The sequence below is a fragment of the Takifugu rubripes genome, unplaced genomic scaffold (assembly GCF_901000725.2).
Source record: "Takifugu rubripes unplaced genomic scaffold, fTakRub1.2, whole genome shotgun sequence".
Classification (NCBI taxonomy): domain Eukaryota; kingdom Metazoa; phylum Chordata; class Actinopteri; order Tetraodontiformes; family Tetraodontidae; genus Takifugu; species Takifugu rubripes.
The window spans coordinates 1,581,959-1,606,958 of record NW_021821632.1 but is presented as its reverse complement, the minus strand read 5'-3'; the positions used below and the strand labels follow the sequence as shown (position 1 = coordinate 1,606,958).

At 50.6% G+C, this 25,000-nt stretch overlaps 1 protein-coding gene and 1 pseudogene across 4 annotated transcripts in view; one reads left to right on the top strand and one right to left on the bottom strand.

The window, feature by feature from the left end:
* LOC115248339 (cubilin-like) overlaps positions 1–20,506 on the top strand; it is a 41,917-nt pseudogene extending 21,411 nt beyond the window's left edge.
* A 19-nt stretch (positions 20,507–20,525) lies between these two features.
* Positions 20,526–25,000, bottom strand: part of LOC105419160 (tRNA (cytosine(38)-C(5))-methyltransferase-like) — a 15,091-nt gene continuing 10,616 nt past the window's right edge. The window contains exons 9-12 of one of the 4 annotated variants that reach the window (XM_029831853.1): positions 24,643–24,941; positions 21,749–21,806; positions 21,441–21,570; positions 20,526–20,774 (exon numbers count right to left, since the gene is read on the bottom strand). In XM_029831853.1, the coding sequence (XP_029687713.1) occupies positions 20,641–20,774; positions 21,441–21,570; positions 21,749–21,806; positions 24,643–24,941 (621 nt within the window). In that variant the 3' untranslated portion in view covers positions 20,526–20,640. Of the gene's footprint in view, positions 20,775–21,440; positions 21,571–21,684; positions 21,807–24,642; positions 24,942–25,000 lie in introns of those variants that run through there. The other 3 variants (XM_029831855.1, XM_029831857.1, XM_029831856.1) reach the window with 3 other exon arrangements.

The window sequence follows — 25,000 nt, the reverse complement described above, 5'->3', positions numbered from 1 at the left end:
GGTGGGTTGGTTAGAGTCACGGGTTACGGTGGTTAAGTCCATGGTTTAGGGTGGGTTAGAGTCATGGTTAGGGTGGTTAGAGTCATGGGTTAGGGTGGGTTAGGGTCACGGGTTACCGGTGGTTAGAGTCATGGTTTAGGGTGGGTTAGAGTCATGGGTTACGGTGGGTTAGTGGTTGTCTTGTATATAGGATGTAAATGATCTCTGTAACGACCTGTCTTCTGTTCAGTGAGTTTCCTTGCATGGGGGTCCGCCTGCCAGAATGACTTCCTCGAAATAAGAGAGGGCAACTCAACTGGGCCTCTGGTGGCTGTTTCTCTGGAAGTGCACTCCCCACCAAACTACACCTCTGTGGACGGGTCACATCCTGTGGATCAAGTTTGTTTCTGATGCATCAGTCAGTGGAGCTGGATTCAGAGCCACCTTCTCACACTGTGAGTGTCTTCATGAAGACTCGTGACAGGACGTTGCACACAGCTCAAAAGCTTCACCGTGACCTGTTTCTAGTGACGTATTCAGGACACATGCAAAAAAAAATGGTGATTAAAGTTTTGAGAGTAGCTGTTATTGTCATGATTGGTGTTCAGATAACTTAGAGCCACTAGGAGGGTTAGTGTTGTGGGGAACACTGTGGTTGATCTCAGAGTTGGTCCTTGTCCTATTGGTATTTCTGGTCTTTTCCTGCTTCCTGAATTCACCAGCACCCGTCAGTTCTTTGTGCCTCAGGTTTCTGGAGTGAATGTGGTGACATTTAAAAACTTGTCCCAAGACAAATCATCCAGGATCAAGCAGATAGCGTTATGATAACAGAGCCACCGTCCTGGTTCTGCAGGTTCTCCGGTACTGCTGACCAATAATACATCCAAATGTTTCCAACCATTTTTATTCCTCTCTTGTCCCAAACATGTGTCAGGCTTGGTAGGCTGGAACCAGGAATGGGACCCAGCAGTAGTCTGGATGGTGTTTTCTCAGAGCTGTGTAGCTTAACAAAAATGTCATACAACCCCCCTAAACTTAGGTTGCAGCTTATTTTAGCATGGAACTTTAAAAAATCTGAATACTTGTTATTGTTGTTGTGTAATTAGCAGATCTATTCCACATATTAAATCGATAATGATTCCCTCTTGCCCCGACCGTAATCTTTCTGATGAACCACAGATCTAACCTTGCCTGCCTTATTGCTCCCCAGTGTACGGTAATGATCTGACCGGGGATTCAGGTCAAATAGCGTCCCCACTTTATCCTCGAACCTATCCCAACAATGCCAACTACCGCTGGACCATTACTGTGGAGGGAGACGCCTACATTCAGATCCGCTTTTTGGACATGGACATAGAGGATGCGTATGACTGCTATTATGACCATCTGAAAGTAAGAGGATTATTAATTAAATCATTAAATGACACTGTGCATCACAACTGAGCAAACCATTGATGTTGCACCAGTTAGAGAAAGCAATCGAACAGTCTGTGCAAAAAGTTTATTCATCCCAGTCTCATGGGCCTAATTTCAGGCATTATTATTGTCCATCCCTTCAATCCTGGTTAGATATTTGATGGACCCAGCGTCATTACTATCCCCTTGGAACATTTTGTGGTATTGCACGACCCAGTCCACTGAGAAGTTCTGCCAGCACCCTGACCCTGCAGTTTCAGTCAGACACAGTGGTGGGAGGACAAGGCTTTCTTGTGGAATGGACTGCTGTCCAGGACTCTGGACCACCACCCACGATTGAACCAGGTCAGACTGAACATGAGAACTTCCATAATCAAACATGAGGTCCATGACAACCTGAATCACTTATGTTTTATTCCCTTCATCTATGTGGCTCTGAATCAGGTTGTCCATCTTTGTTATTGCCAAGGAGACACTGACGGTGCTTTTTAATAACACGTAATAGCAATCATTGCAAGGTGGCCCAAACCTTCAGTGATGTCATGTGTAACCCTAGCCCTAACCCTAACCCTAACCCTAACCCTAACCCCTAACCCCTAACCCTAACCCTAACCCTAAACTGGAGTCAGCCTCCCGGGGCAGACAGCAAAAGAGCCCTAACCCTAACCCTAACCCCTACCCTAACCCTAAACTGGGAGTCAAGCCTCCCGGGGCAGACAGCTAAAGAGCCCTAACCCTAGCCCTAACCCTAACCCTAACCCTAACCCTTGAGATGGGCTGCTTGACCAAAATACACCCATGGCACATATATGGGTGTAAAACCCTACCCTGACCCTATAAGGGCAGGATATTGATATTGATATTGTACTTGCCACTCCCCATATAAATGCCATATTACTGCAAACGTATGACAGTTCAGGGGAGACAGCAGAGAGGCAGACCGAGAAAGCTGCAAGACTGAACATTGTGTTTTCCTCTTAGGGGCATGTGGTGGAATTGTAACAACAGGAGATACTCCCAGGTTTCTCTTTTCTCCTGGCTGGCCTGAAAACTACCCTCCTAACCTGGAATGCTCCTGGCTGATACGTTCTGAGGACTCCATTGTAGAATTGAACCTCTTGTCTTTGGACATAGAAAACTACCCCATGTGCTACTTAGGACAGCCTCGTCATAAGAGAATGGTGAGTTGTGAAAAATCTATCTATCAATTTATACACACACACACATATATATATATATATATATATATACAGGTATATAATGTATATATATATATAACAAAATCCCAGCGAGGAGGAGCCTAAGGGGCTATCATGGAAGGATCAGCCCCTGCATGGAATGGACCACCGACAAATTGAGGAAGTGGCTGATATCCAGAAAACCTACCAGGAGCTGGAAAAAGCCGGACTGGAAGAGAGCACAGAGGCTCCACTCATGGCTGCACAAGAACTGGCCCTGAGCACCAGAGCAATAGAGGCCAGGGTCAACCAGACCAGACCAGACCAGACCAGGGTCCACCAGACCAGACCAGACCAGACCAGACTAGACCAGACCAGACCCCACCCCACCCCAGGTGGAGGCTGTGTGGAGATACCCCTGAGACAGTCCAGCACATCACAGCAGGGTGCAAGATGTTGGCAGGCAGTAACCAGGTGGCTGGTGTAGTGTAGAGGAACATCTGCACTGAGTATGGGCTGGAGGTCCCAGGGTCCCAGGTGGAGAAAAGTGCTGGAGAACAAGCAGGCCAAGATCCTGTGGGACTTCCAGATCCAGGCTGACAAGATGGTGGTGGCCAACCAGCCTGACGTCGTGGTGGTAATAAACACCAGAAGACAGTGGTGGTGATGGATGTAGCAATCCCAAGTGATAGCACATCAGGAAGAAGGAACAGGAGAAGCTGGAGAAGTCCGGGGGCTGAAGGAGGAGATGGAGAGAATGTGGGGGATGAAGGCAACAGTGGTCCCAGTGGTGATTGGGACACTAGGGGCAGTAACACCCAAGCTGAGTAGATGCTCCAGCAGATACCAGGAACCACATCAGAGATCTCTGTCCAGAAGAGCACAGTCCTAGGAACAGCTAAGATCCTGGGCAGAACCCTTAGAGCTCCCAGACCTCTGGTAGAGGACCCAAGTCTGAAGGAGGGAGGCACCGCCCAGGGAGGGCGAGGGAAGAGAGTTTTTTGATATATGTGTGTGTATTTGTTTGTTGTCAGGTCCAAGCAGTCTGTCCCCCTGTGCTGGCTACTGTATGTGGTCGAGACCCTCCAGGCTCCATCCACTCATCAGGAGATTCAATGTTCCTCCCACTTCTCCTCCGACAGCATCATTAGTGGACGAGGCTTAATGCCTCCTACTCCAAAGGTTACACAACACAAGCAAACACCCCACAAAAGAAAACAGACATTGAAAGTGCTTTCTGCCTTTCCTTAGCAGGACTTGCTCTCCCTTTATCTGCTCCCACGGTTTTGTCACACTTGTAGTCGTGACAGTGAGAGACAGCAGTGATCACGGTGCTCATTCCTTTTAGGGTGTGGAGGCCTCCTTCACGTCGACAGGGGTTCAGTCAGCACCCTCGCTACCCCCAGAACTACGCCCTCATCTGAATTGTAGCTGGCACGTGATGGTCACACCAGGCTTCAGGGTTTCTGCCACCTTCCAGAGTCCATTCCAGTTCAAGGCTATGGAACTCAGTGCAGCTCAGGAGACTATCTAGAGGTGACATTTACCGTGTATTACCGTAATATGCAACTCAAACAATATATGAACAACGATAAAAGCCACAGACGAGTCTCTCGCTGTACATTAGTTTATAAAAGCTCAGCCGTCAACTCTTGATGTCAAACTTTCATGTTTTTTTATTGTCTTCTGCTGTCCCTGAAGGTCGGAATGGTCCAGATGCTTCGTCTCCACTGCTGGGGACGCGGGCTCTGTGGTTCAAGTCCTCCACCCCTCCTTCAGACTACCGACAATCATCTCTTCGTTCACTTTGTATCTGATGCTTCAATGAGGGCAACGGCTTCCGCCTCACATTTGAAGCCCACAGTCAGGGTACAGCACGTTTTTCATGCATGAATAGGACCATGAATAGGACCATGAATAGGACCTTGAATAGGACCATGAATAGCACCATGAATACCACCATGAATAGGACCATGAATAGGACCATGAATAGGACCATGAATAGGACCTTGAATAGGACCATGAATAGGACCATGAATAGGACCATGAATAGGACCATGAATAGGACCATGAATATGACCATGAATAGGACCATGAATAGGACCTTGAATAGGACCATGAATAGCACCATGAATAGGACCATGAATAGGACCATGAATAGGACCATGAATAGCACCATGAATAGGACCATGAATAGGACCATGAATAGGACCTTGAATAGGACCTTGAATAGGACCATGAATATGACCATGAATATGACCATGAATAGGACCTGAATAGGACCATGAATAGCACCATGAATAGGACCATGAATAGGACCATGAATAGGACCATGAATAGACCATGAATAGGACCATGAATAGGACCTTGAATAGGACATGAATAGGACCATGAATAGGACCATGGACCAGGAATAGGACCATGAATAGGACCATGAATAGGAACCATGAATAGGACCTTGAATAGGAACCATGAATAGGACCTTGAATAGGACCATGAATAGGACCATTGAATAGGACCATGAATAGGACCATGATAGGACCTTGAATAGGACCATGAATAGGACCTTGAATGGGACCATGAATAGGACCATGACTCGTCCTGACGGAGCCACTTTCAGAGGAGCTTCTGTGTATTTACCCACTTCGACCTTTGCCCACTTTAAAGGTCAAATTTTGTCTCAGGGCAACAGACCAGCACCAGCACCAACAATCAGCAGCACGATGCTAAATACAATGCTACATGCTACATGCTAAATTAAGGAGGAGACTGTGCCCAACCCTACGGCAGCTCCTTCCACAGTTTATTCTTCATAACAGCATGAACAATAACTTACATTAACAGAAACCAAAAAGCTCTTTCAAAATGTTGGTTCTCGTTGTGTATCTGTTAATATGTTAATATAACTGTTAATATACACGTAATAAGGCACCGTTCAACACTGTGGAACTAGACCGCTGAGACTTTAAAGACCTAAAAGTGGAAATGCTCTCAGATGTCAGAATGATGTTACAGAAGTAGATGATCATCAAACCACCAGGTCAAGAGGAGAAGCCTTCAGAAGTGGGGCAGGGTGGGGGTGTCTGGAGTGTGCCTGGACTTCATCTAGGCTGGCTCCACTCACATAGATACTCTATAGTGTCAGCGCTCGCGCTTGGCTAAACCTCTGCTGTTGTTTCTGTGCAGCATGCGGAGGCTTTATTGAGCTGGATGATAACGATCCTTCCAGGCTATATAACTTCACCCAACTACCCCGAGAACTACCCTCAGAACATTGACTGTATTTGGGTGGTAACATGTGCCAATGGAGAATCTGTCCGCATTGACTTTGAGGATGACTTCTACATTGAACCATCCAGCAGGTACAGCAGTCATCCTTCTCACCCTGAAGGGAAACCATAAAACCCTGAAAGGTTTAACATGTTGGGGTTCATTTGTGTTATAAATAATAATCTAGGGGATAAACAATAATACTCTCTCTGTTGGCTCAGCTGCATACACTACTACCTGGAGCTGCGCGATGGCCCCACCTTAAATGCTGCCGTGGTCTCCCGCCTGTGTGGCAACACTCGACCCTCTACTCAGCGGTCTACCGGATCCTCATATGCTGCTCAGGTTTCGAACCGACAACCAGTGGTAACGCACCGTGGTTTTCACAGGCAAGTTCTCTATAGGTAGGCCAGACTAAAGAAAGATGTATCTTGAAGGTGTCCGAAACCCTTTCTTCAGGCCACTGTAAGCATTCCTAGCTTCATGGTTATAACATCTACCTCCTACTCAGATAAAAGTTATTTTGGATTTGTGTCCCCTCAGCGACATTGCGAGGTACCTTCAATAGGTCAGAGTGGTGAAATCCACAGTCCTGGCTTCCAGGATCAAACCTACCCCGATGGCTCCATCTGCGAGTGGTCCCTGGTGGGACCCACAGGGCACTACCTCACTCTCCGCTTTGGGACCTTTACTCTGCAATCCACGCCAGGTTGTACTGCAGACTATGTGGAAATCCGAGAATATGATGCTTCAGGTACAACCACTTCTAATAACAAGAAACATCTCCAGTGCAGAAACAGCAGTACAAATCAGGATATTGCACACGTTCCGTATGCTGCTAACGGAAATCCTCTCCCTCTAGGACATGTGCTTGGCAAACACTGTGGGCAGTGCTCTTCCAGCCTCTGTGGAACACATCCGACAGTTTTGCCTTCGTCAGTTCGTCAGTGACTCCGGTGGGAACGCAGCAGGCTTTAGTCTGGCCTTTGAGGCCAGTGTTGAAGGTACAGTCAAGGTTTCCAGAGTGTTGCTCTCATGGGTCTCAGCTCAGAGTTGATCCAATCAGACATTTTCATTCGGATTGAAGTACCTAAATGAGGCCTTCAGGGCAGTGAGTAACATTAAAGCCCATTATTCTCAGCAATCATGGCTCTCTTTCCATGATTAAGTCCACGAGGACACGTGGGGAGGGGCTGAGCCCTGCTGCGACCGGTGGGTGGAGCAGTTTGATCAACAAGGAACCTGGGACCAGGTTCATCAATCAATCACAACTGGAAACATAGTTGATATACATGTGCTTTTTTAATCGTACACGATTATTTCTGTAAATCATCACAAGCTGCCAGGATGTGGCTTTTCAGTGTCAGGGTTGAATCGAGGCTTCTGAAGTGTCGGAAGGATTTCTCCTAGTGTAAAAACAAATGTGTCTTCCTCTGCAGCCTGTGGGGGAGAGCTGAATGCTCCGTCTGGAACCATCTCCTCACCAAATTACCCCAACCTGTACCCCCACAGCCGGGTGTGTCGCTGGGAGCTGAGGGTTCAGCAGGCCGTCGGATCACCCTCACCATTGATTGACCCTGCGGCTAGAAGGTTCTGGTACCTCCTGCGCCTTTGACTACGTCGACGTGAGTTGATGTTGCCTTGATGTTCAGAAACCCAATCATCTTCAGAAACCCTTAGATCTTAGATCGCTACCTTTTTATACTGTACTTAAGCTAGGTTGAGCTTCTGTGCTCCACATTGAGAAACGTTTAGAATTTCAGCAAAATCTTACTGATGAGAACAACAAAGTGGTGCCAGCAGCCTTTTGTCTTTGTTTTGGAGGTTCTGAATGGGTTGGCAGATGATGCTCCTCGACTGCAAAGGTTCTGCGGTACAGTGGCTGAAGGCACACAGGTGCACTCCTCTGGCAACACCATGGCCATCGTGTTCTACACTGACGCCTCCATATCCAACGGTGGATTTATGGCTTCGTACTCATCTGAGGAACCTGCAGGCAAGAGCATTACGTTGGAAGTAGCACATGGGCTTCAAAGCTCCAGCTGAAATTAGGATTGAACAAAGGTTGCTGCGCCCCACACCCCTCATGGGGTCCATGTAGGTGTAGTATGGGACTAGAATACTGACCCGTACCCCGTACTGACATTAGGAATCTGGAGTTCCTTGACACCGTCAACACTCCTATTTGTCTTTCGCTCTGTCAAAGTTTCTCAGAGCAGCTCTGAACATTTAAATGGATAAATTCTTGATGTTGCAACCCAGTGATTTTTTCATTTTTCCTTCAAATTTGGCTGTTTTATCTTTCTCCAGACTGTGGTGGAGTCCTGAACAGGCCCGCTGGGGGAAACTTCAGCTCTCCAGGATATTTAGTGTCCAACTACAGCCACAACCTGAACTGTGAGTGGCTGATCGAGAACCCCCAGCACGTCAACTCCTCTATCGTGGTGCTGTTGGAGGACCTGCACGTGCAGAACGATCAGACCTGTGAAAAAGACTTCCTGCTCTTCCGCCTCGGTGAGTCAAACATTCTGGCTGATGTTTTTTCGATTTCATTCTTTTTATACATGAAGGAATAATTGACTGAAAACCCTCTTCAAGCCCTTTAATCCCTCCACCTTTACAAGCCTTCCAGGACCTGCTGCTGAGAAGCATCTTCAGATTATGTTGCTCCACGTGGTGCCCACCTACACGTGGTGCCCTCACCTGCACGTGGTGCCCTCACCTGCACGTGGTGCCCACCTGCACATGGTGCTCAGTTTGTGGTGATGTGCATTGTCTGATGTTCTCCAAACGTATCATCTAGTCTGACATAAAAAGCTCCACTTTTGAGACCAAATAGCCTCCTTCCAGTTAGGGTTAGGGTTCCTGACTCTCCCTCATGTCTTTGGGGGAATTCTAGGTGAGCTTTCTTGACTAGTATCTCCTCTTTGCTGCTCTCCCAGTCAGCGTCTTCTGGTGAACAGAAGACAAGATGGTCAGGAACAGGACAGGCTGGTCAGGAACAGGACAAGTGCTCAGAAGCAGGACAAGATGGTCAGGAACAGGACAGGCTAGTCAGGAACAGGACAGGCTGGTCAGGACAGGACCTATCAGGAACAGGACAGGTGGTCAGGAACAGGACAGGCTAGTCAGGAACAGGACAGGCTAGTCAGGAACAGGACAGGCTGGTCAGGAACAGGACAGGCTAGTCAGGAACAGGACAGGCTAGTCAGGAACAGATCAGCTAGTCAGGAACAGGCAGCTTTAACCCCAGAAAATTGACCAATGCTGGAGAGTCTGGCCTGAGCAAGCAAACAATGAGAGAGGGGGCAGGTTTCAGTAGCTCCATGTTTCAGGACTTTTGGAAGGGCTGCTGTCCTGCTGCTGCTGCTGCTGCTGTCCCTGCTGTGGACATTGTCCACATAAAAACTTACACTTCCTCCACGTCACTGGTGACCATCGTTAGAGCGTGGATTCATGTGCTCTGCCTGTGCTTGGCTCTCCCACAGGTGACTCCGATGGGGAGCTACTGGCCAGATTTTGTGGACAAAACATTCCCACGTTCCCATTGTGGTGTTCACAGCCCAGAGCTGTGGGTTCAGTTCCGACTGATGCTTCCCAGGGAGATCTCGGCTTCATGGCTAAATACCTTTTCTCTGGTATGGTTTTCTCTGGTATCATTAAGCGTCTATCATTGTGAGCCTAACTCACAATGACCTAGTTATCCAGTTAGTTTTGTTCATCTACTGTAGTAGGGTTAGGGGTAGAGCTATAGAAATGTAACTTCAGAAGTGTTTATTGTCATCCTTGATGTGCATCCTCCTCTGAAACAGAATGTGGAGGCTTGCAAACGGGTGAAGGAGGGGTGTTATCCAGTCCCAACTACCCTAACACTTACCCCAGCCCGAGCCGTTGCGCTTGGCTCCTGGAGGCTCCTGCAGGCCACACCATCACAGTAGGTCTTCACCATGGAAGAAGGTATCTCTGGTGATGGAACAGAACTCCATGGGCCTACCTGCCTTCTCCTCTCGTCTTATGGAGCTCTGGGCCACTCGACCTCCAAACAAAAATGTATTTTGAGAGGCTCTAAGCTTGAACAGCAGCGGTTCAGGAGCTCCTCAGAAGGTCTCCTGTGGTGCTTGGAGTCCATGTCAGCTTTCAGACCCCCAGGAACTTAAAGTTATAGACACGAATGTGTAGGCATGGAGCCGGTGTTAAGGTTGAAAACTGGACAAAGATGAGGGACGATTGTCTGTGTGATTTTCCCTCCCTGATCCAGCATCAGATGAAGTGACCGATGACTTGGGAAGGGCTGTTGAAGGCAGAGCTAAAATCTACAAAGAGCAGCCTGGTGTAGTTTCTCTGGTGCTCCGGACGTGTACGTGTTATATGGAGAGTTGTGAGTTCCTCTGAACATTTTATCCAAACTGGTGGGGTTGAAGTGCAGGAAAAACTCCCCTTTACAGGAAGAAACCTTGAAAGAATGTTGGTGCTTGATGATTCCCATGATCACATGACTCCAGCTGTTGGAGAGGATTAGCCAACTCCTCTAAACACAGTCCATTTGATCTGATGCTGCAGATAAAAGAACGATGATGCTCATTGTTTTGCAGCTGACCTTCAGCTACTTCAACCTGGAGCCTCATTCAACGTGCACCTGGGACTCTGTCACCATCTTCAATGGAGGGTCTCCTGGATCGCCTGTCATAGGCCAGTACTGTGGCACCAGCTCCCCAGGAAGCATCCAGTCAGGCTCCAACAAGCTGGCTGTAGTGTTCCTGGCTGACCACAGTGTGTCCAGAGGAGGATTTGTGGCTTCCTGGTCTACAGATTCCTCAGGTGGGTCAGTTGCTAAGCTCCTGTCATGTGAAAGGCTCTTTAGAGACCATTTCAACCAAGCGCTGTGTATTTCTATCACATCTTAATGCGGAAAACGATCTCTATTACATAGTAATAATAACCACTCTCCAGATTATTCTCATCTTCCACCCTTTTGAAACTTCCTCAAACTTTCCCTCATCAATGTACCCTTTGGGCTTTTTCCATTTGTCTTCATCGTCTCTGAGATGTTTTTACAACCTTGGTGGGGCTCCAGCTGTGGTATCTTTACAGACATACTGTACATAAGTGTTCATAAGGCCACAACATCTGAAAGACCTTAAAGCATCTAAAATAATAATCATCACAAGAATTCTTGTTTCTATCTATCACCAGGTTGGGTGGTACCATTCATGCTGATGTGGGATCCATCAAGTCTCCAAATTATCCCCAGAACTTCCCAGCCAATGTAGAATGCTCCTGGCAAATCATAGAGCACAATGAGGGGAACTCACCTGGAGATGAGCTTCGATGAGGAATTCCAGATTCCAGACAGCAGCGGCGTCTGTTTGAACAGCTACGTCAAGGTACGGCACAAGAACGGCGGACACGCAGTGACACATCCAAACAAATACACTTCTTGGGTTGTTCCTGGCAGATGTGGTCAGCCGGAGTCAAACACCCTGAAGCACTGCTGTCCTCGGGCTGTGGCTCAGTGGCCCCCAGTCCCTTCCTCGCTCCGTATAACATCATCACAAGTCGATTCCAGAGCAGTGACGCCACAGGAAAAGGATTCTCAGCCACCTTCAGCACCAGTAAGAAGGCCGCAGTGTGAGGACACCCATGCTGGTGGAAACATGAAGGCTGTCAGTGGGCTCCTCAATAAAAGTGCTTGGCACCTTCCCCCGAGGCCCTCGTTCCCCTGAACTCTGCTGCAGCCTCATTAGGGTTCCTTGAGGAGTGACAGACCAGCTCTGCATTGTTGTGATTGTCAGGGTGTGGAGCAAACTTCACAGCCTCCAGTGGTCGAGTGGTTTCTCCAAACTATCCAGCCAACTATCCTGACGGGTTCCAGCTGTACTACATCGTGGATGCTGGAGAACAGACGTAATCGTCCTCACCTTTCAGGTCTTTAAGGTCGAAGGCAAGTTTGGAAACAAAGAGGATGAGCTCAACATTTGAATGCAAGGTTCTCGTGATGGAACCTTTTAATTCTATTCTATAAGAAAATGTTGGACTTGTTTTCCTAGCACATTCACAGCTGCGTTCTATGATGGGGTGACAGATCTACCTCCATAACCTTGGCTTCTCGGAACACTCCGCTTGCTACTCTGTGTGGCAGCACTGTCCCAGGCCCGTTCCTCACCTTTGGCCCAATGCTGCTGCACTTCTACTCCGACTCTGTCATCACAGACAGAGGCTTCATGGCTGAATACAGAGCCATTCGTAAGTTCAAGACGGGGCCATTAAAGATCTTGATCTTTAGACGAAGGAAGACTAATGAAGATAGAAGCGGAGATGTTCCTCTTGACCAGTGTTTGCTATTTTGCTACTGCAGCTGTGACAGATGGGACAGATATTAGCAGCTTCTCTATGTATTCTCTATTTTCATGATGAAGCTAGCATTGGTGCAACATTTGCTCCCAGACTCTAGAACTAGCGTGCACTCTCAGTAGATAATCCAGCCAAACCAACTGTGCTGGCGTTGATGGAATGTTTGCGTTTCCACAGCATGTGGTGGCTTCTTCAACAGCACCGCAGGTACCGTCAGCAGTCCCACGCTGTCCATGGCCAACTACCACCACAACATCAACTGTACCTACCACATCATGGTCCCAGCTAACAGAGTGGTGGATCTCAGGTAAGACAGAGGGGGACCAGCTCATTGGCGGCCCGAGGCAAGCGTTTGGGGGTTCCGTACCTTGATTAAGAGTACCTTGGCACCTGTTTAGAACCTAAAATCACAGATAAGGGTTGCCTCAGAAGGTTTCCCAGTCTGCACAGTTGTGACCCCCTCTGTGTTAGACCCTCAAACTAGGTCAAGAAAAGCCTTTTAGGGATAAAGGAGAAACCTGGAGGAGAGACACAGATGAGGGATCCCTCTGCCTGGGAAGGACACATGTCCAGAGAAGATCACCATTATATTTATCTCGTCTCATCTTCTTAACCACTTTATCCCTTTCGGAGTCACGGGGAGGGCCCACAATGCGAAGGCAGGTCCCCCCTGGATGAGTCAAACGTTCATCACAAGGCCCTATATGAGCATTTGTCCATGGGCCCAGGTGGATCTTCAGATGTCCTCAAATGGAGCTCTGGGCCACTTGACCCTCAGATGTTGATGGACCGTATCAGGAATCAGCAAGGAAATAAGACAGGCTCCAACAGCAAGATGCTTGGTTATGTGCCATGAATCTAACCCTAACCCTAACCCCTAACCCTAACCCTAATAAATAAGGCTATAGGATAGAGTCGCGGGTGTAGAGGTGTGTTATAGGAGCCCACTATAATACACAGTTTGGTTCTGTAGCAGCATAACTGAGCATTTCTCTGTTCACCTTAATTAGAAACCTTATTGAAAGGGAGGTTTTAGGTCTGGTTTTAAATGCTGAACACAGTGTCCACCTCCTGGATCCAGACTGGGAGCTGGTTCCAAAGGACAGGGGCTTGATAGCTAAAGGCTCTGGCCCTTCACCCCCCCTCCTGGAAAGTCTGCATTTTCAGAGAGCAGCACTCTACTGTAGTTGGATTAGAAGGAGACATATTGTCGTAGTTGTAAAAGCAGCTTTTAAATGTCAATCTTCTTCCTCATAGAGCTTACTGCCTCTTCCTTGCTCCCATCATCATCTGTTCCATTGGGGTGAGGGTGAGGGTTAGGATTAGGGGTTAGGGTTAGGGGTTAGGGTTAGGGTTAGGTTGAGGGTTATTATTAGGGTTAGGGTTAGGGGTTAGGGTTAGGGGTTAGGGTTAGGGTGAGGGTGAGGTTTAGGGTTAGGGTCATTGTTAGGGTCAGCGTTAGTGTTTGGGGTCAGGGTTAATATTAGGGTCAGCGTTAGGGTTGGGGTTAGGGTCAGGTTTAGAGTCAGCGTTAGGGTAAGGGGTCAGGGTTAGGATTAGGGTCAGAGTTAGGGTTAGGGTCATTGTTAGGGTTAGGATTAGGATTAGGGGTGAGGGTGAGGATTAGGATTAGGGTTAGGTTTAGGATTAGGGGTTAGGGTGAGGGTTAGGGTTAGGATTAGGGGTTAGGGTGAAGGTGAGGGTTAGGGTGAGGGTTAGGATTAGGATCAGGGTTAGGATTAGGGTTAGGATTAGGGTCAGTTTCAGGATTAGCGGTTAGGGTCATTGTTAGGGTCAGCGTTAGTGTTAGGGGTCAGTGTTAGGATTAGGGTGAGCGTCAGGGTTAGGGCCAGCGTCAGGGTGAGGGTTAGGGGTTAGGGTTAGGATTAGGGTCAGCGTTAGGGTTAGGGGTCAGGGTTAGGGTTAGCGTTGGCGTTAGGGTTAGGATTAGGGTCAGCATTAGGGTTAGGGGTCAGGGTTAGGATTAGGGTGAGCATTAGGGTTAGGGTTAGGGTCAGCGTTAGGGTTAGGGGTTAGGAGTCAGGGTTAGGATTAGGGTGAGTGTTAGGGTTAGGGTCAGCATTAGGGTTAGGGTCAGCATTAGGGTTAGGGTTAGGGTCAGCATTAGGGTTAGGGGTTAGGGGTCAGGGTTAGGATTAGGGTGAGTGTTAGGGTTAGGGTCAGCGTTAGGGTTAGGGTTAGGGGTTAGGGGTCAGGGTTAGGATTAGGGTGAGCGTTAGGGTTAGGGTCAGCGTTAGGGTTAGGGTTAGGGTCAGCGTTAGGGTTAGGGTTAGGGGTTAGGGGTCAGGGTTAGGATTAGGGTGAGCGTTAGGGTTAGGGTGAGCGTTAGGGTTAGGGTCAGCGTTAGGGTTAGGGGTTAGGGGTCAGGGTTAGGATTAGGGTGAGCGTTAGGGTTAGGGTCAGCGTTAGGGTTAGGGTCAGAGTTAGGGTGAGCATCCCAGCTTCCTCGTTTGATCTCCCTCACACTTCTGAACAGCAGCTAATCCTCTTTGTCTTGTCTGTAGGTTTAATACCTTCCACCTGGAGGCATCTTCTTCCTGTCGTTACGATTATGTGGCAGTGTACGATGGACAGAATTCCTTTGCACCTTTGCTTGGGAAATTCTGTGGCGATGTGCTGCCACCTAATCTGCTCTCCTCCACCAATCACATCTTCATAGTGTTCAGGACTGATGCCTCAGTGAGCGGGATTGGTTGGAGGGCTACATACAGCGAGACTCTTGGTAGGTATTATGCTAACCCTGAATTTTTGGAGGATGAAGTGGGTTTTTTATGCTAAATAACATTTGTTTTGAACCAGGAAATATTTCACAATTAACACATAAACAGCCGAATGTTTACTTCCCTTCCTTCCCAGCTCATCTTTCTCCTCATGGCCCAGTGGATCAGTTCTTCCTTACTTTAGCATTGATAGGATGTTGGGTTATTCCAGCCAGGACCGGCGGCTGATCCCTGCTTGTGCTAATCACACTTATCAACCATGCTAATACATAAAATATCTTTCCTTTTTTGGTTCTTCTTTTATCAACACGTGGTGGTTTTGAAAATGAAACTTGTAAAATAAGTTGCTTGAATGTAAATATGGGACATGTAAATATTGTAAACTTCTAAATAGCCACTGTCTTCTGAATGAGGCTGTTTTCAAACTGACAAAGAAGAAATCTGTCTGTGTGTGTGTGTGTCTCTGTGTGCGTGTGTGTGTGTGTGTGTGTGTGTGTGTGTGTGTGTGTGTGGGTGTGTGTGTGTGAATCACCTGCAGGTCCAGCGCAGGGATGTGGAGGCTATCTGTCCATGCCCATGGGCATGATTGGTTCTCCTGATCCAAACCTGGACGGGCTGTACGAGCCCAGGCTGGACTGCCTGTGGGTCATTGAAATGCCAGTCAACAGAGCAATCAACTTGACCTTCACCTCCTTTGAGCTGGAGACTTCTTCTACGTGCCGCTACGACTTTGTCAAAGTAGCTACAGCTGAACGAGCCTTATAGTTTAGCAATGTATATGTGGTGGTAACCTAACCCTAACCCCAACCCTAACCTAACCCTCTAACCCCAACCCTAACCTAACCTAACCTAACCTAACTGAACCCTAACCCTCTAACCCTAACCTAACCCTCTAACCCTAACCCTAACCCAACCCTAACCCTCTAACCCTAACCTAACCCTCTAACCCTAACCTTCTAACCCTAACCTAACCCTCTAACCCTAACCCTCTAACCCCAACCCTAACCCCAACCCTAACCCTCTAACCCCAACCCTAACCCTAACCTAACCCTCTAACCCTAACCCTCTAACCCCAACCCTAACCTAACCCTCTAACCCTCTAACCCTAACCCTCTAACCCCAACCCTAACCCTAACCTAACCCTCTAACCCTAACCCTCTAACCCCAACCCTAACCCTCTAACCCTAACCTAACCCTCTAACCCTAACCCTCTAACCCTAACCCTCTAACCCCAACCCTAACCCTAACCTAACCCTCTAACCCTAACCCTCTAACCCCAACCCTAACCTAACCCTCTAACCCTAACCCTCTAACCCCAACCCTAACCCTAACCTAACCCTCTAACCCTAACCCTCTAACCCCAACCCTAACCCTCTAACCCTAACCTAACCCTCTAACCCTAACCCTCTAACCCAACCCTAACCCTAACCTAACCCTCTAACCCTAACCCTCTAACCCCAACCCTAACCTCAAACCCTCACCTAACCCTCTAACCCTAACCGTCTAACCCTAACCCTCTAACCCTAACCCTCTAACCCTAACCCCAACCCTAACCCCAACCCTAACCCTGTGTCTCAGGTGTATGATGGGGACAACACTCACTTCCCTCTGGTTGGAACCTTCTGTGGAACATCCATTCCTTCTTATTTCATATCAAGTGGAAACCTTCTGACGGTCCACTTTGTGAGTGATGGCTCAGTGCAGAGACGTGGCTTCAATGCTACCTACATGTCTGTTCCACGTAAGAGATCTTCAGCTTTCTGGGGTCTTGGGTCTTGTTGTGTCTTAAGTGCAGTAGATCTGCTCCAGTTGCTCCTTGTGGTGTGTTTCACATATTGTGGAGGAGCAGGTGACACCAGGACGTGAGTGACCAGGATGTGATGTGTTTGACTGTCCTGCAGTGGTTTGTGGGGGGACCCTAAACGCAACATACGGCGCTCAGGCCATCAGCTCACCCTCCTTCCCCAACGCCTACCCTGATTTCACCTCCTGCCGCTGGATTATTGACGCTCCTCCACAAGAAACCATCCAGTTATCAGTCCAGACTTTTGCTCTCCAGTCCGGCCAGAGTTGCTCCACAAACTACCTGGAGATGAAGGACTGGCCAGTGGTAAGTTCAGTATCACCCTAAAGAGGGACAGAAGCATTTTATTGGTCCGGCCAAAGTTAAAGAGGCGAATTGTGAAAGCAGGAGACACGATGAGCATATTTGTGATGGAGCAGCGGGTTAGGGTTGGGTTAGGGTTCAGGGTTTGGGATAAAACTTTTTTGCACTGGCCTACTGATCGGAATGATAGGGGATTGCAGAAGATGAAGGCCCCCCCTAGGGAGGGGGAAAGCAGCTGTTGGTCAGGGCTCGAGACCAGTCCCGGAGAAAGTAGGGGGGGGCAGAATCAACCAGGGTTGTGGTTTGGGTTTAGGGTTAGAATTTGAGGAAGCCGTGGAATTAGGGTTAGGGATGGGAAAGGAGGTGGGATTTCAAAGAAGCAGTAGGATTGGTAGAAGGGTTGGGGTCAGGAGTGGATTTGGGGTTGGGCTTAAGAGTTAGGGTTGGGGGTTAGGGTTAAGGGTAGGGAAAAGTGGTTCAGTTTAGGGTTGGGGTTAGGGTTAAGGTTTAGGGTTAGGGTTAGGGTTGGGGGTTAGGGTTAAGGGTAGGGAAAAGTGGTTCAGTTTAGGGTTGGGGTTAGGGTTAAGGTTTAGGGTTAGGGGTTGGGGTTGGGGTTAGAGTTAGGGTTAGGGTTAGAGTTAGAATTAGAGTCAGGGTTAGGGTCAGGGTTAGAGTTCAGGTCAGGGTTAGGGTTAACCCTACCCCTAACCCTTATGTGTGTTACACCTCGGCGGAGCGCTGCATTAATCCGTAACATCTCCCTCGCTGACAGCCTCCAGTCAGACCGTCCACTCCCCACCACCCACGTTCACAACTTGAACTTTATTGTCATGGCAACAAACAGGTGTCCACTTTCCACCATCAACCGTGTCTCCTGTCCCTCACAAGTCTTTCTGTCTTCAGCTTTGTTAGGCTGTAATGTCAGCCCTCGGGTTCTTGATCTGTTAGGGTTGTTTGGGATCAGGGATTGCAGACAGCTAAAGTTAAACGAGGTTCATTGAAGGCTTCATTCAAATCAGCGAGTCACCCTTGATGAAGCGAGTGGAGACGCCGTAGCCGGTGGGTCCAGCAGCTCGTTCCCCAGGTTTGAAGCAGCAGCGGCCTCAGGTCCACCAGCAGGCGGCTAGCTCTCTTCTCCTCTTGGAAACATGATATCCTCCATATTCCCAGGATTCTTCTTGTGTTTCCAGGGAGATTATGGACAGTCGCACCGGTTCTGTGCATCAGATGATCACCCGGTAGATTTCTACAGCTATGGCAGGACAGTCCTTGTGCACTTTAAATCGGACACCTTTATGGCAGGAAATGGCTTGAATTTCACATTCCAAGTTGCCAGTAAGTACAAATATTCACGGAATCAAACGTGAGTGCAAATGTTGAATATATGCTTATAACTGAATTAAATCTATGAGTAGAGATACTCCAACAATGGTCCTACTGTTGTCAGGCTGTAGCAGAACCTTTGAGCAGGAGTACGGCTACCTGAAGAGTCCTGGCTGGCCTGAGGTCTACCCCCATGATGTGGACTGCACCATCCTCCTGAAGGCGCCACAGAACAGCAGCATCTCCCTGTTCTTCAACAGCTTTGACCTGGAGAGCCACAGCAGTTGCCAGTACGACTACCTGGAGGTGAGTCGTTGCACTTCAGCGCCATCATTCCATCACTGAACAATCAATCGCAATTTTGGAGAGAAATATTGTGTCAAAGAGTTGTTGAATCATTGGAACGTCTCCATGACGACCCCGACCCTAACCATGACACCGTCCTAACTCCCCCACAGCTAATCTTCTAACCCCTATTGCTAACCCTAACCCTAATGCTAACCCTAACTGTAACCCAACCTAACCCTAATCCCCACAGCTAACCTCCCAACCCTCTAGCCCCCCATGCTAACCTCCCAACCCTCTAACCCTAACTCCCTAATGCTAACCCTAACCGCCAACCCCTAACCCCTGCACAGCTCCCAGGTGAGTCACCAGGGGTTCAGACCCAGGACTGTCAGAGTCTGTAACCAAAAGGTCCGTGCCGGTCCTGTGATGCGTCTTCTACCAAACTTTTATTGGTCAGCGGATTTTCTTGTTTCGCCTGTTGTTGACGGTCTCTTGTCTCAGATCCGGAACGGCAGCACATCCGACTCCCCGCTGATTGACCGGCTGTGTGGCGGCACCGTCCCGAACCCAATCTTTGCTCAGTCCAACCACCTGTACTTGCGGTTCAAGAGTGATTTTTCAATGGCACGAGATGGCTTCGAGGCCACGTGGACATCGTCTCCTCACGGTAAGAAGCCATTAGCTTGCATCCAACAGCAAAACTGGTTGTGACTAGTTTCCAGCTGTTTGCTTGTTGCATAGAATCGTTCACCTTCCACCATGATTCTGACTCTGCATCCAGTTTTCTGTCCATTTGGTGGTTAAATGAATGAAGGTTTGTGTTTGGGGACTAATTACCAGACAGGGAATAAACCTCTCCGAGGAGTCATCTCAAGGTTCCCATAGAAGTATAAATATTCTTAAATATAAGAAGCAACGTGACGCTCACTGGAACATCCTGTGGTCCTAATGCATGTGACGTGTGTGCTAGGTTGTGGCGGCACTCTCTATGGAGACCACGGCACCTTCACAAGCCCCAACTTCCCAGGGACCTATCCCAACAGTACCCACTGTGAATGGAGCATCACAGCACCGCGAGGCCGGCTCGTGACCGTCACCTTTGCCCAGATTTACATCGACGACCCTGGAAGTTGCCAGAACAACTACCTGAAGTTGTACGATGGCCCCGACGCATCTTCCCAGCCCGTTGGACCGTACTGTGGGGCGGTAGGTATCTTACCGATGGCGGGAGGTCAAATGAACTGGTGGGATTCCCAGAGATCCTTCTACTGTACTGGTGTTCGTAATGCTGTTAGCCCTTGTTGCTGGTCCTTTCCCTTGCTCCTCCTGGTCACCATGTGCTGGGAGCAGCAACTGGAGTCACGTAGCCTTCTCTTCAGTTCAGTGGGGGTCTTCTTCTACTCCTCTTTCCTTCTTCTCAACATGAACAAAAACCCAACCAGACATTAGCGTTGTTGTCTTCAGAGGAGCGCTCCTAACCCAGGAGGTGTCTCTCTGTGTTGGACTGTTTGGTCTCACTGATGGACAGATCTGGACATCCTTCAGTGCCCTGGGCAGCAGCAGGAGGAGAGAAAGGAGCGGGCCAACGCCAGCCGCTAGTTCATTGGGTTTAGTTGTGTACATGGTGTTTAAATCAGGTCTGGGATGTTTGGTTTCACTGGATCTTCTCTGCCGTTTGTACAGGAAACCAACATTGCTCCATTCACAGCCTCTTCTCATGAAGTTCTGGTGGTTTTCCAGGCTCAGTCCGCCACCCTGCCCTCAGGATTCAGACTGACCTGGAGCAGCTGAAGCCGCCCCCTTCTGTTGTTGTTCAAACCTTTATTGTGTGTTGTGGCATAAAATAAAGAGCCGCTGTGTGAAGCTTCCGTCTTTTTGTCAGAATAAATCAGAGTTTAATGTGAAGACAAAGCTCAGCGGTCACATGACATGGGAGGCTGCACCGGCCCAGACGCTTGGCTGTGCAGGGCCGGAACCATGAGAGGACTCAATGGGGTCTGCCGTCTTTGTGCTGCAGCTCTGGAGTCACCAGCAGCTGCAGAAGTTTGGCCACCACCACCACGTTCAGGCTGTTCCCCAGAAGTCTGTACTGCTGCTTGGTAGAGACGGACTCTGGAAAGGCTGCAAAGTACACGGAGACGCCGTTTAGATGTAGAGACCTGGGACAATGTCCAGGCCCATAACCCTCTCTCAGTGTGGACATCACTACTCATGCTAGCTCATGCTAGCTTTGCTTTGGGCTTTCTACGGAGCACGGGGGTCAAAATGAGAAGATGACCACCGGACGGGCCGCTCACCCTCAGTTCTAATATCAGCGGCCTCTAAAGACCAGGACCAGACACCAGTGTGTTCCTGGCTCTGCTGCTCTATCAAGGTCTATTAGGGCTCTACCTAGCCCTAACCCTAACCTAACCCTAACCCTAGCCCTAACCCTACCTAACCCTAGCCTTAACGCTAGCCCTAACCCTAGCCCTAACCTAACCCTAGCCCTAACCTAACCCTAACACTAGCCCTAACCCTACCTAACCCTAACCCTACCTAACCCTAGCCTTAACGCTAGCCCTAACCTAACCTAACCTAACCTAACCCTCTAACCCTAACCCTAACCCTAGCCCTAACCCTAACCTAACCCTCTAACCCTAACCCTAGCCCTAACCCTAGCCCTAACCTAACCCTAACCTAAACCTCTAACCCTAACCCTAACCCTAGCCCTAGCCCTAGCCCTAGCCCTAGCCCTAACCTAACCCTAACCCTGCCAGACTTTCACTCATTCAGGACTCGGCTTACTGAAGCTCTGAGGAAAGCCCATCAGATTGGCCACCTCTCTGGGGGTGAAGTAGCGGAGCTTCAGGTCCAGCAGCCTCTGGACTTTCTCCTCTTCTGAGCACTGGTCCAGACTGGGAAACACATCTTCCACCTGCACGTCACACAAGGGCAGAAAGAAGGTGTGTTTTATGATCCACTTGTGTCCTTCAGACCATGGAGAGCACAGGTGATGCACATTGGGAGGAAAACCTGAGCAAACATTTACATTTCAAAGACTAATGGTTAGCCAATGAGAGGACTGAGGTAATCCACGAGAAGTTCCAACTCACGGATGTGTCCAGGCAGCACTGCAGCACTGAGCCCGTTCCCTCCACGTACTTCCGGTACCTAGAAATCAGACAACCCAGATCAGTGATCCAGATGATCAATCAAACCAGCTTCAGCCTCATCTGGGAGACAGGCTGCTCTACTGCGGCTCGCTTTGCACCCCAGCATCCTTTAGAGATCCAAAACACGACCCGAGTTCAGACTTTAGGCCTCTGAAAACTGACAAGGGTCCAGAGATTTCCCCCGACCAAAAGGACGAACATTGATAACTGTGCACGTGTGCCTGCATCTGAGGGACCAATGAGGAGGCCGAGCACTGATTAGTGACTTTAAATAAACCCATAGTCCGCTGTGGTCCACCGCTGTGGTCCACCGCTGTGGTGCCCTGCTGTGGTCCACCGCTGTGGTCCACCGCTGTGGTCCACCGCTGTGGTCCACCGCTGTGGTTCACCGCTGTGGTCCACCGCTGTGGTTCACCGCTGTGGTGCCCTGCTGTGGTCCACCGCTGTGGTCCACCGCTGTGGTCCACCGCTGTGGTTCACCGCTGTGGTCCACCGCTGTGGTTCACCGCTGTGGTGCCCTGCTGTGGTCCACCACTGTGGTCCACCGCTGTGGTTCACCACTGTGGTCCACTGCTGTGGTCCACCGCTGTGGTGCCCTGCTGTGGTGCCCTGCTGTGGTCCACCACTGTGGTCCACCGCTGTGGTTCACCACTGTGGTCCACTGCTGTGGTCCACCGCTGTGGTGCCCTGCTGCGGTCCACCGCTGTGGTGCCCTGCTGTGGTCCACCGCTGTGGTGCCCTGCTGTGGTCCACCGCTGTGGTCCACCACTGTGGTGCCCTGCTGTGGTGCCCTGCTGTGGTCCACCGCTGTGGTGCCCTGCTGTGGTCCACCGCTGCGGTCCACCGCTGTGGTCCACCACTGTGGTGCCCTGCTGTGGTGCCCTGCTGTGGTCCACCACTGCGGTCCACCGCTGTGGTCCACCACTGTGGTGCCCTGCTGTGGTGCCCTGCTGTGGTCCACCACTGTGGTCCACCACTGTGGTGCCCTGCTGTGGTCCACCACTGTGGTGCCCTGCTGTGGTCCACCGCTGCGGTCCACCACTGTGGTGCCCTGCTGTGGTGCCCTGCTGTGGTCCACCACTGTGGTGCCCTGCTGTGGTGCCCTGCTGTGGTCCACCACTGTGGTCCACCACTGTGGTCCACCGCTGTGGTCCACCGCTGTGGTCCACCACTGTGGTTCACCACTGTGGTCCACTGCTGTGGTTCACCGCTGTGGTGCCCTGCTGTGGTCCACCACTGTGGTCTACCGCTGTGGTTCACCACTGTGGTCCACTGCTGTGGTCCACCGCTGTGGTGCCCTGCTGTGGTGCCCTGCTGTGGTCCACCACTGTGGTCCACCGCTGTGGTTCACCACTGTGGTCCACTGCTGTGGTCCACCGCTGTGGTGCCCTGCTGCGGTCCGTCGCTGTGGTGCCCTGCTGTGGTCCACCGCTGTGGTCCACCACTGTGGTGCCCTGCTGCGGTCCACCGCTGTGGTGCCCTGCTGTGGTCCACCGCTGCGGTCCACCGCTGTGGTCCACCACTGTGGTGCCCTGCTGTGGTGCCCTGCTGTGGTCCACCACTGCGGTCCACCGCTGTGGTCCACCACTGTGGTGCCCTGCTGTGGTGCCCTGCTGTGGTCCACCACTGTGGTCCACCACTGTGGTGCCCTGCTGTGGTCCACCACTGTGGTGCCCTGCTGTGGTCCACCGCTGCGGTCCACCACTGTGGTGCCCTGCTGTGGTGCCCTGCTGTGGTCCACCACTGTGGTGCCCTGCTGTGGTGCCCTGCTGTGGTCCACCGCTGTGGTCCACCACCGTGGTGCCCTGCTGTGGTGCCCTGCTGTGGTCCACCGCTGTGGTGCCCTGCTGTGGTCCACCGCTGCGGTCCACCGCTGTGGTCCACCACTGTGGTGCCCTGCTGTGGTGCCCTGCTGTGGTCCACCACTGTGGTCCACCGCTGTGGTGCCCTGCTGTGGTCCACCGCTGTGGTCCACCGCTGTGGTGCCCTGCTGTGGTGCCCTGCTGTGGTCCACCGCCGTGGTCCACCGCCGTGGTCCACCGCCGTGGTCCACCGCCGTGGTCCACCGCTGTGGTCCACCGCCGTGGTGCCCTGCTGTGGTCCACCGCCGTGGTGCCCTGCTGTGGTCCACCGCCGTGGTCCACCGCTGTGGTCCACCGCCGTGGTCCACCGCTGTGGTCCACCGCCGTGGTGCCCCGCTGTGGTCCACCGCCGTGGTGCCCCGCTGTGGTCCACCGCCGTGGTCCACCGCTGTGGTCCACCACCGTACGGGTTTTGCTGGACTGTCTCCGGAGGGTTGTGGGAGAAAGCTTTGATCTTTGTGGGTTGAATCTGATACTGGGCTGTGTTTGAAGGCAGTTAGCATTCTCAGTTCCCTAACAATTACCCCGATGGAATGTTGTTGCAGGGGGTATAATGGCAGTGTGGGTCTAACTGGGCCATAATGGACCCGGGCTATGATGGAGCCATGGCCGCTTTAACCCGGGCTAAAGTCTGGAGAGCAGGCGCTGGCTCCACACATGCATGTCCTGAACATCGTTAGCTCGGCTGTGTCGCTCTTTAGCCTCAACAGAGCAGCTCCTCCTCTCCAGACCCAGACAGACCATGCTGGTGGCCTCTCCAGTCCACCAGACGCACGCCGCCGGATGTTCTGGTTTCCTAAAGACGCCACTTCACCAGCAGAAGCTGAAAAGCCATTGATAGAGTTCACCTCTCGATCACCCGAGTGAACCGAACCCTGAGAGGCACCACACAGCTCGGGGGGACCAGCTGACCTCTAGCAGGTGGGGCTGGTCCTCCAGGGCTGTTAGCTTCAGCTCACCACCGTTACTCACCCTTTCGTGAAGCAGACGGACCTCCTACACGAGGGTCGGACGATGTCCAGCAGCTGAGCGTATCGCAGCAGAGTCTTTGGAGGGAGGAGATGCTGCGGTTCATGAACGTCCTCCTGCGGCTCCAAAAAGGCCTGGATCTGTTGGACAGACAGATCAGAGTTCTGGATCTGCTTCTTCTGGACTTCCAGCGTGGCCTTCAGCTGAGTCGAGCAGGGACACGTGTGCGATTTGTCCTGTGATGGGCAGATGTGTGGAGCAGGTGGGGCGTCCTCAGCAGGACCCGTCGAGGGAGCTGAAATCTAAGAACACACCATCGATTAGCCGTCCTATTGCATCTCTGGACAGGACAGTGACTGGG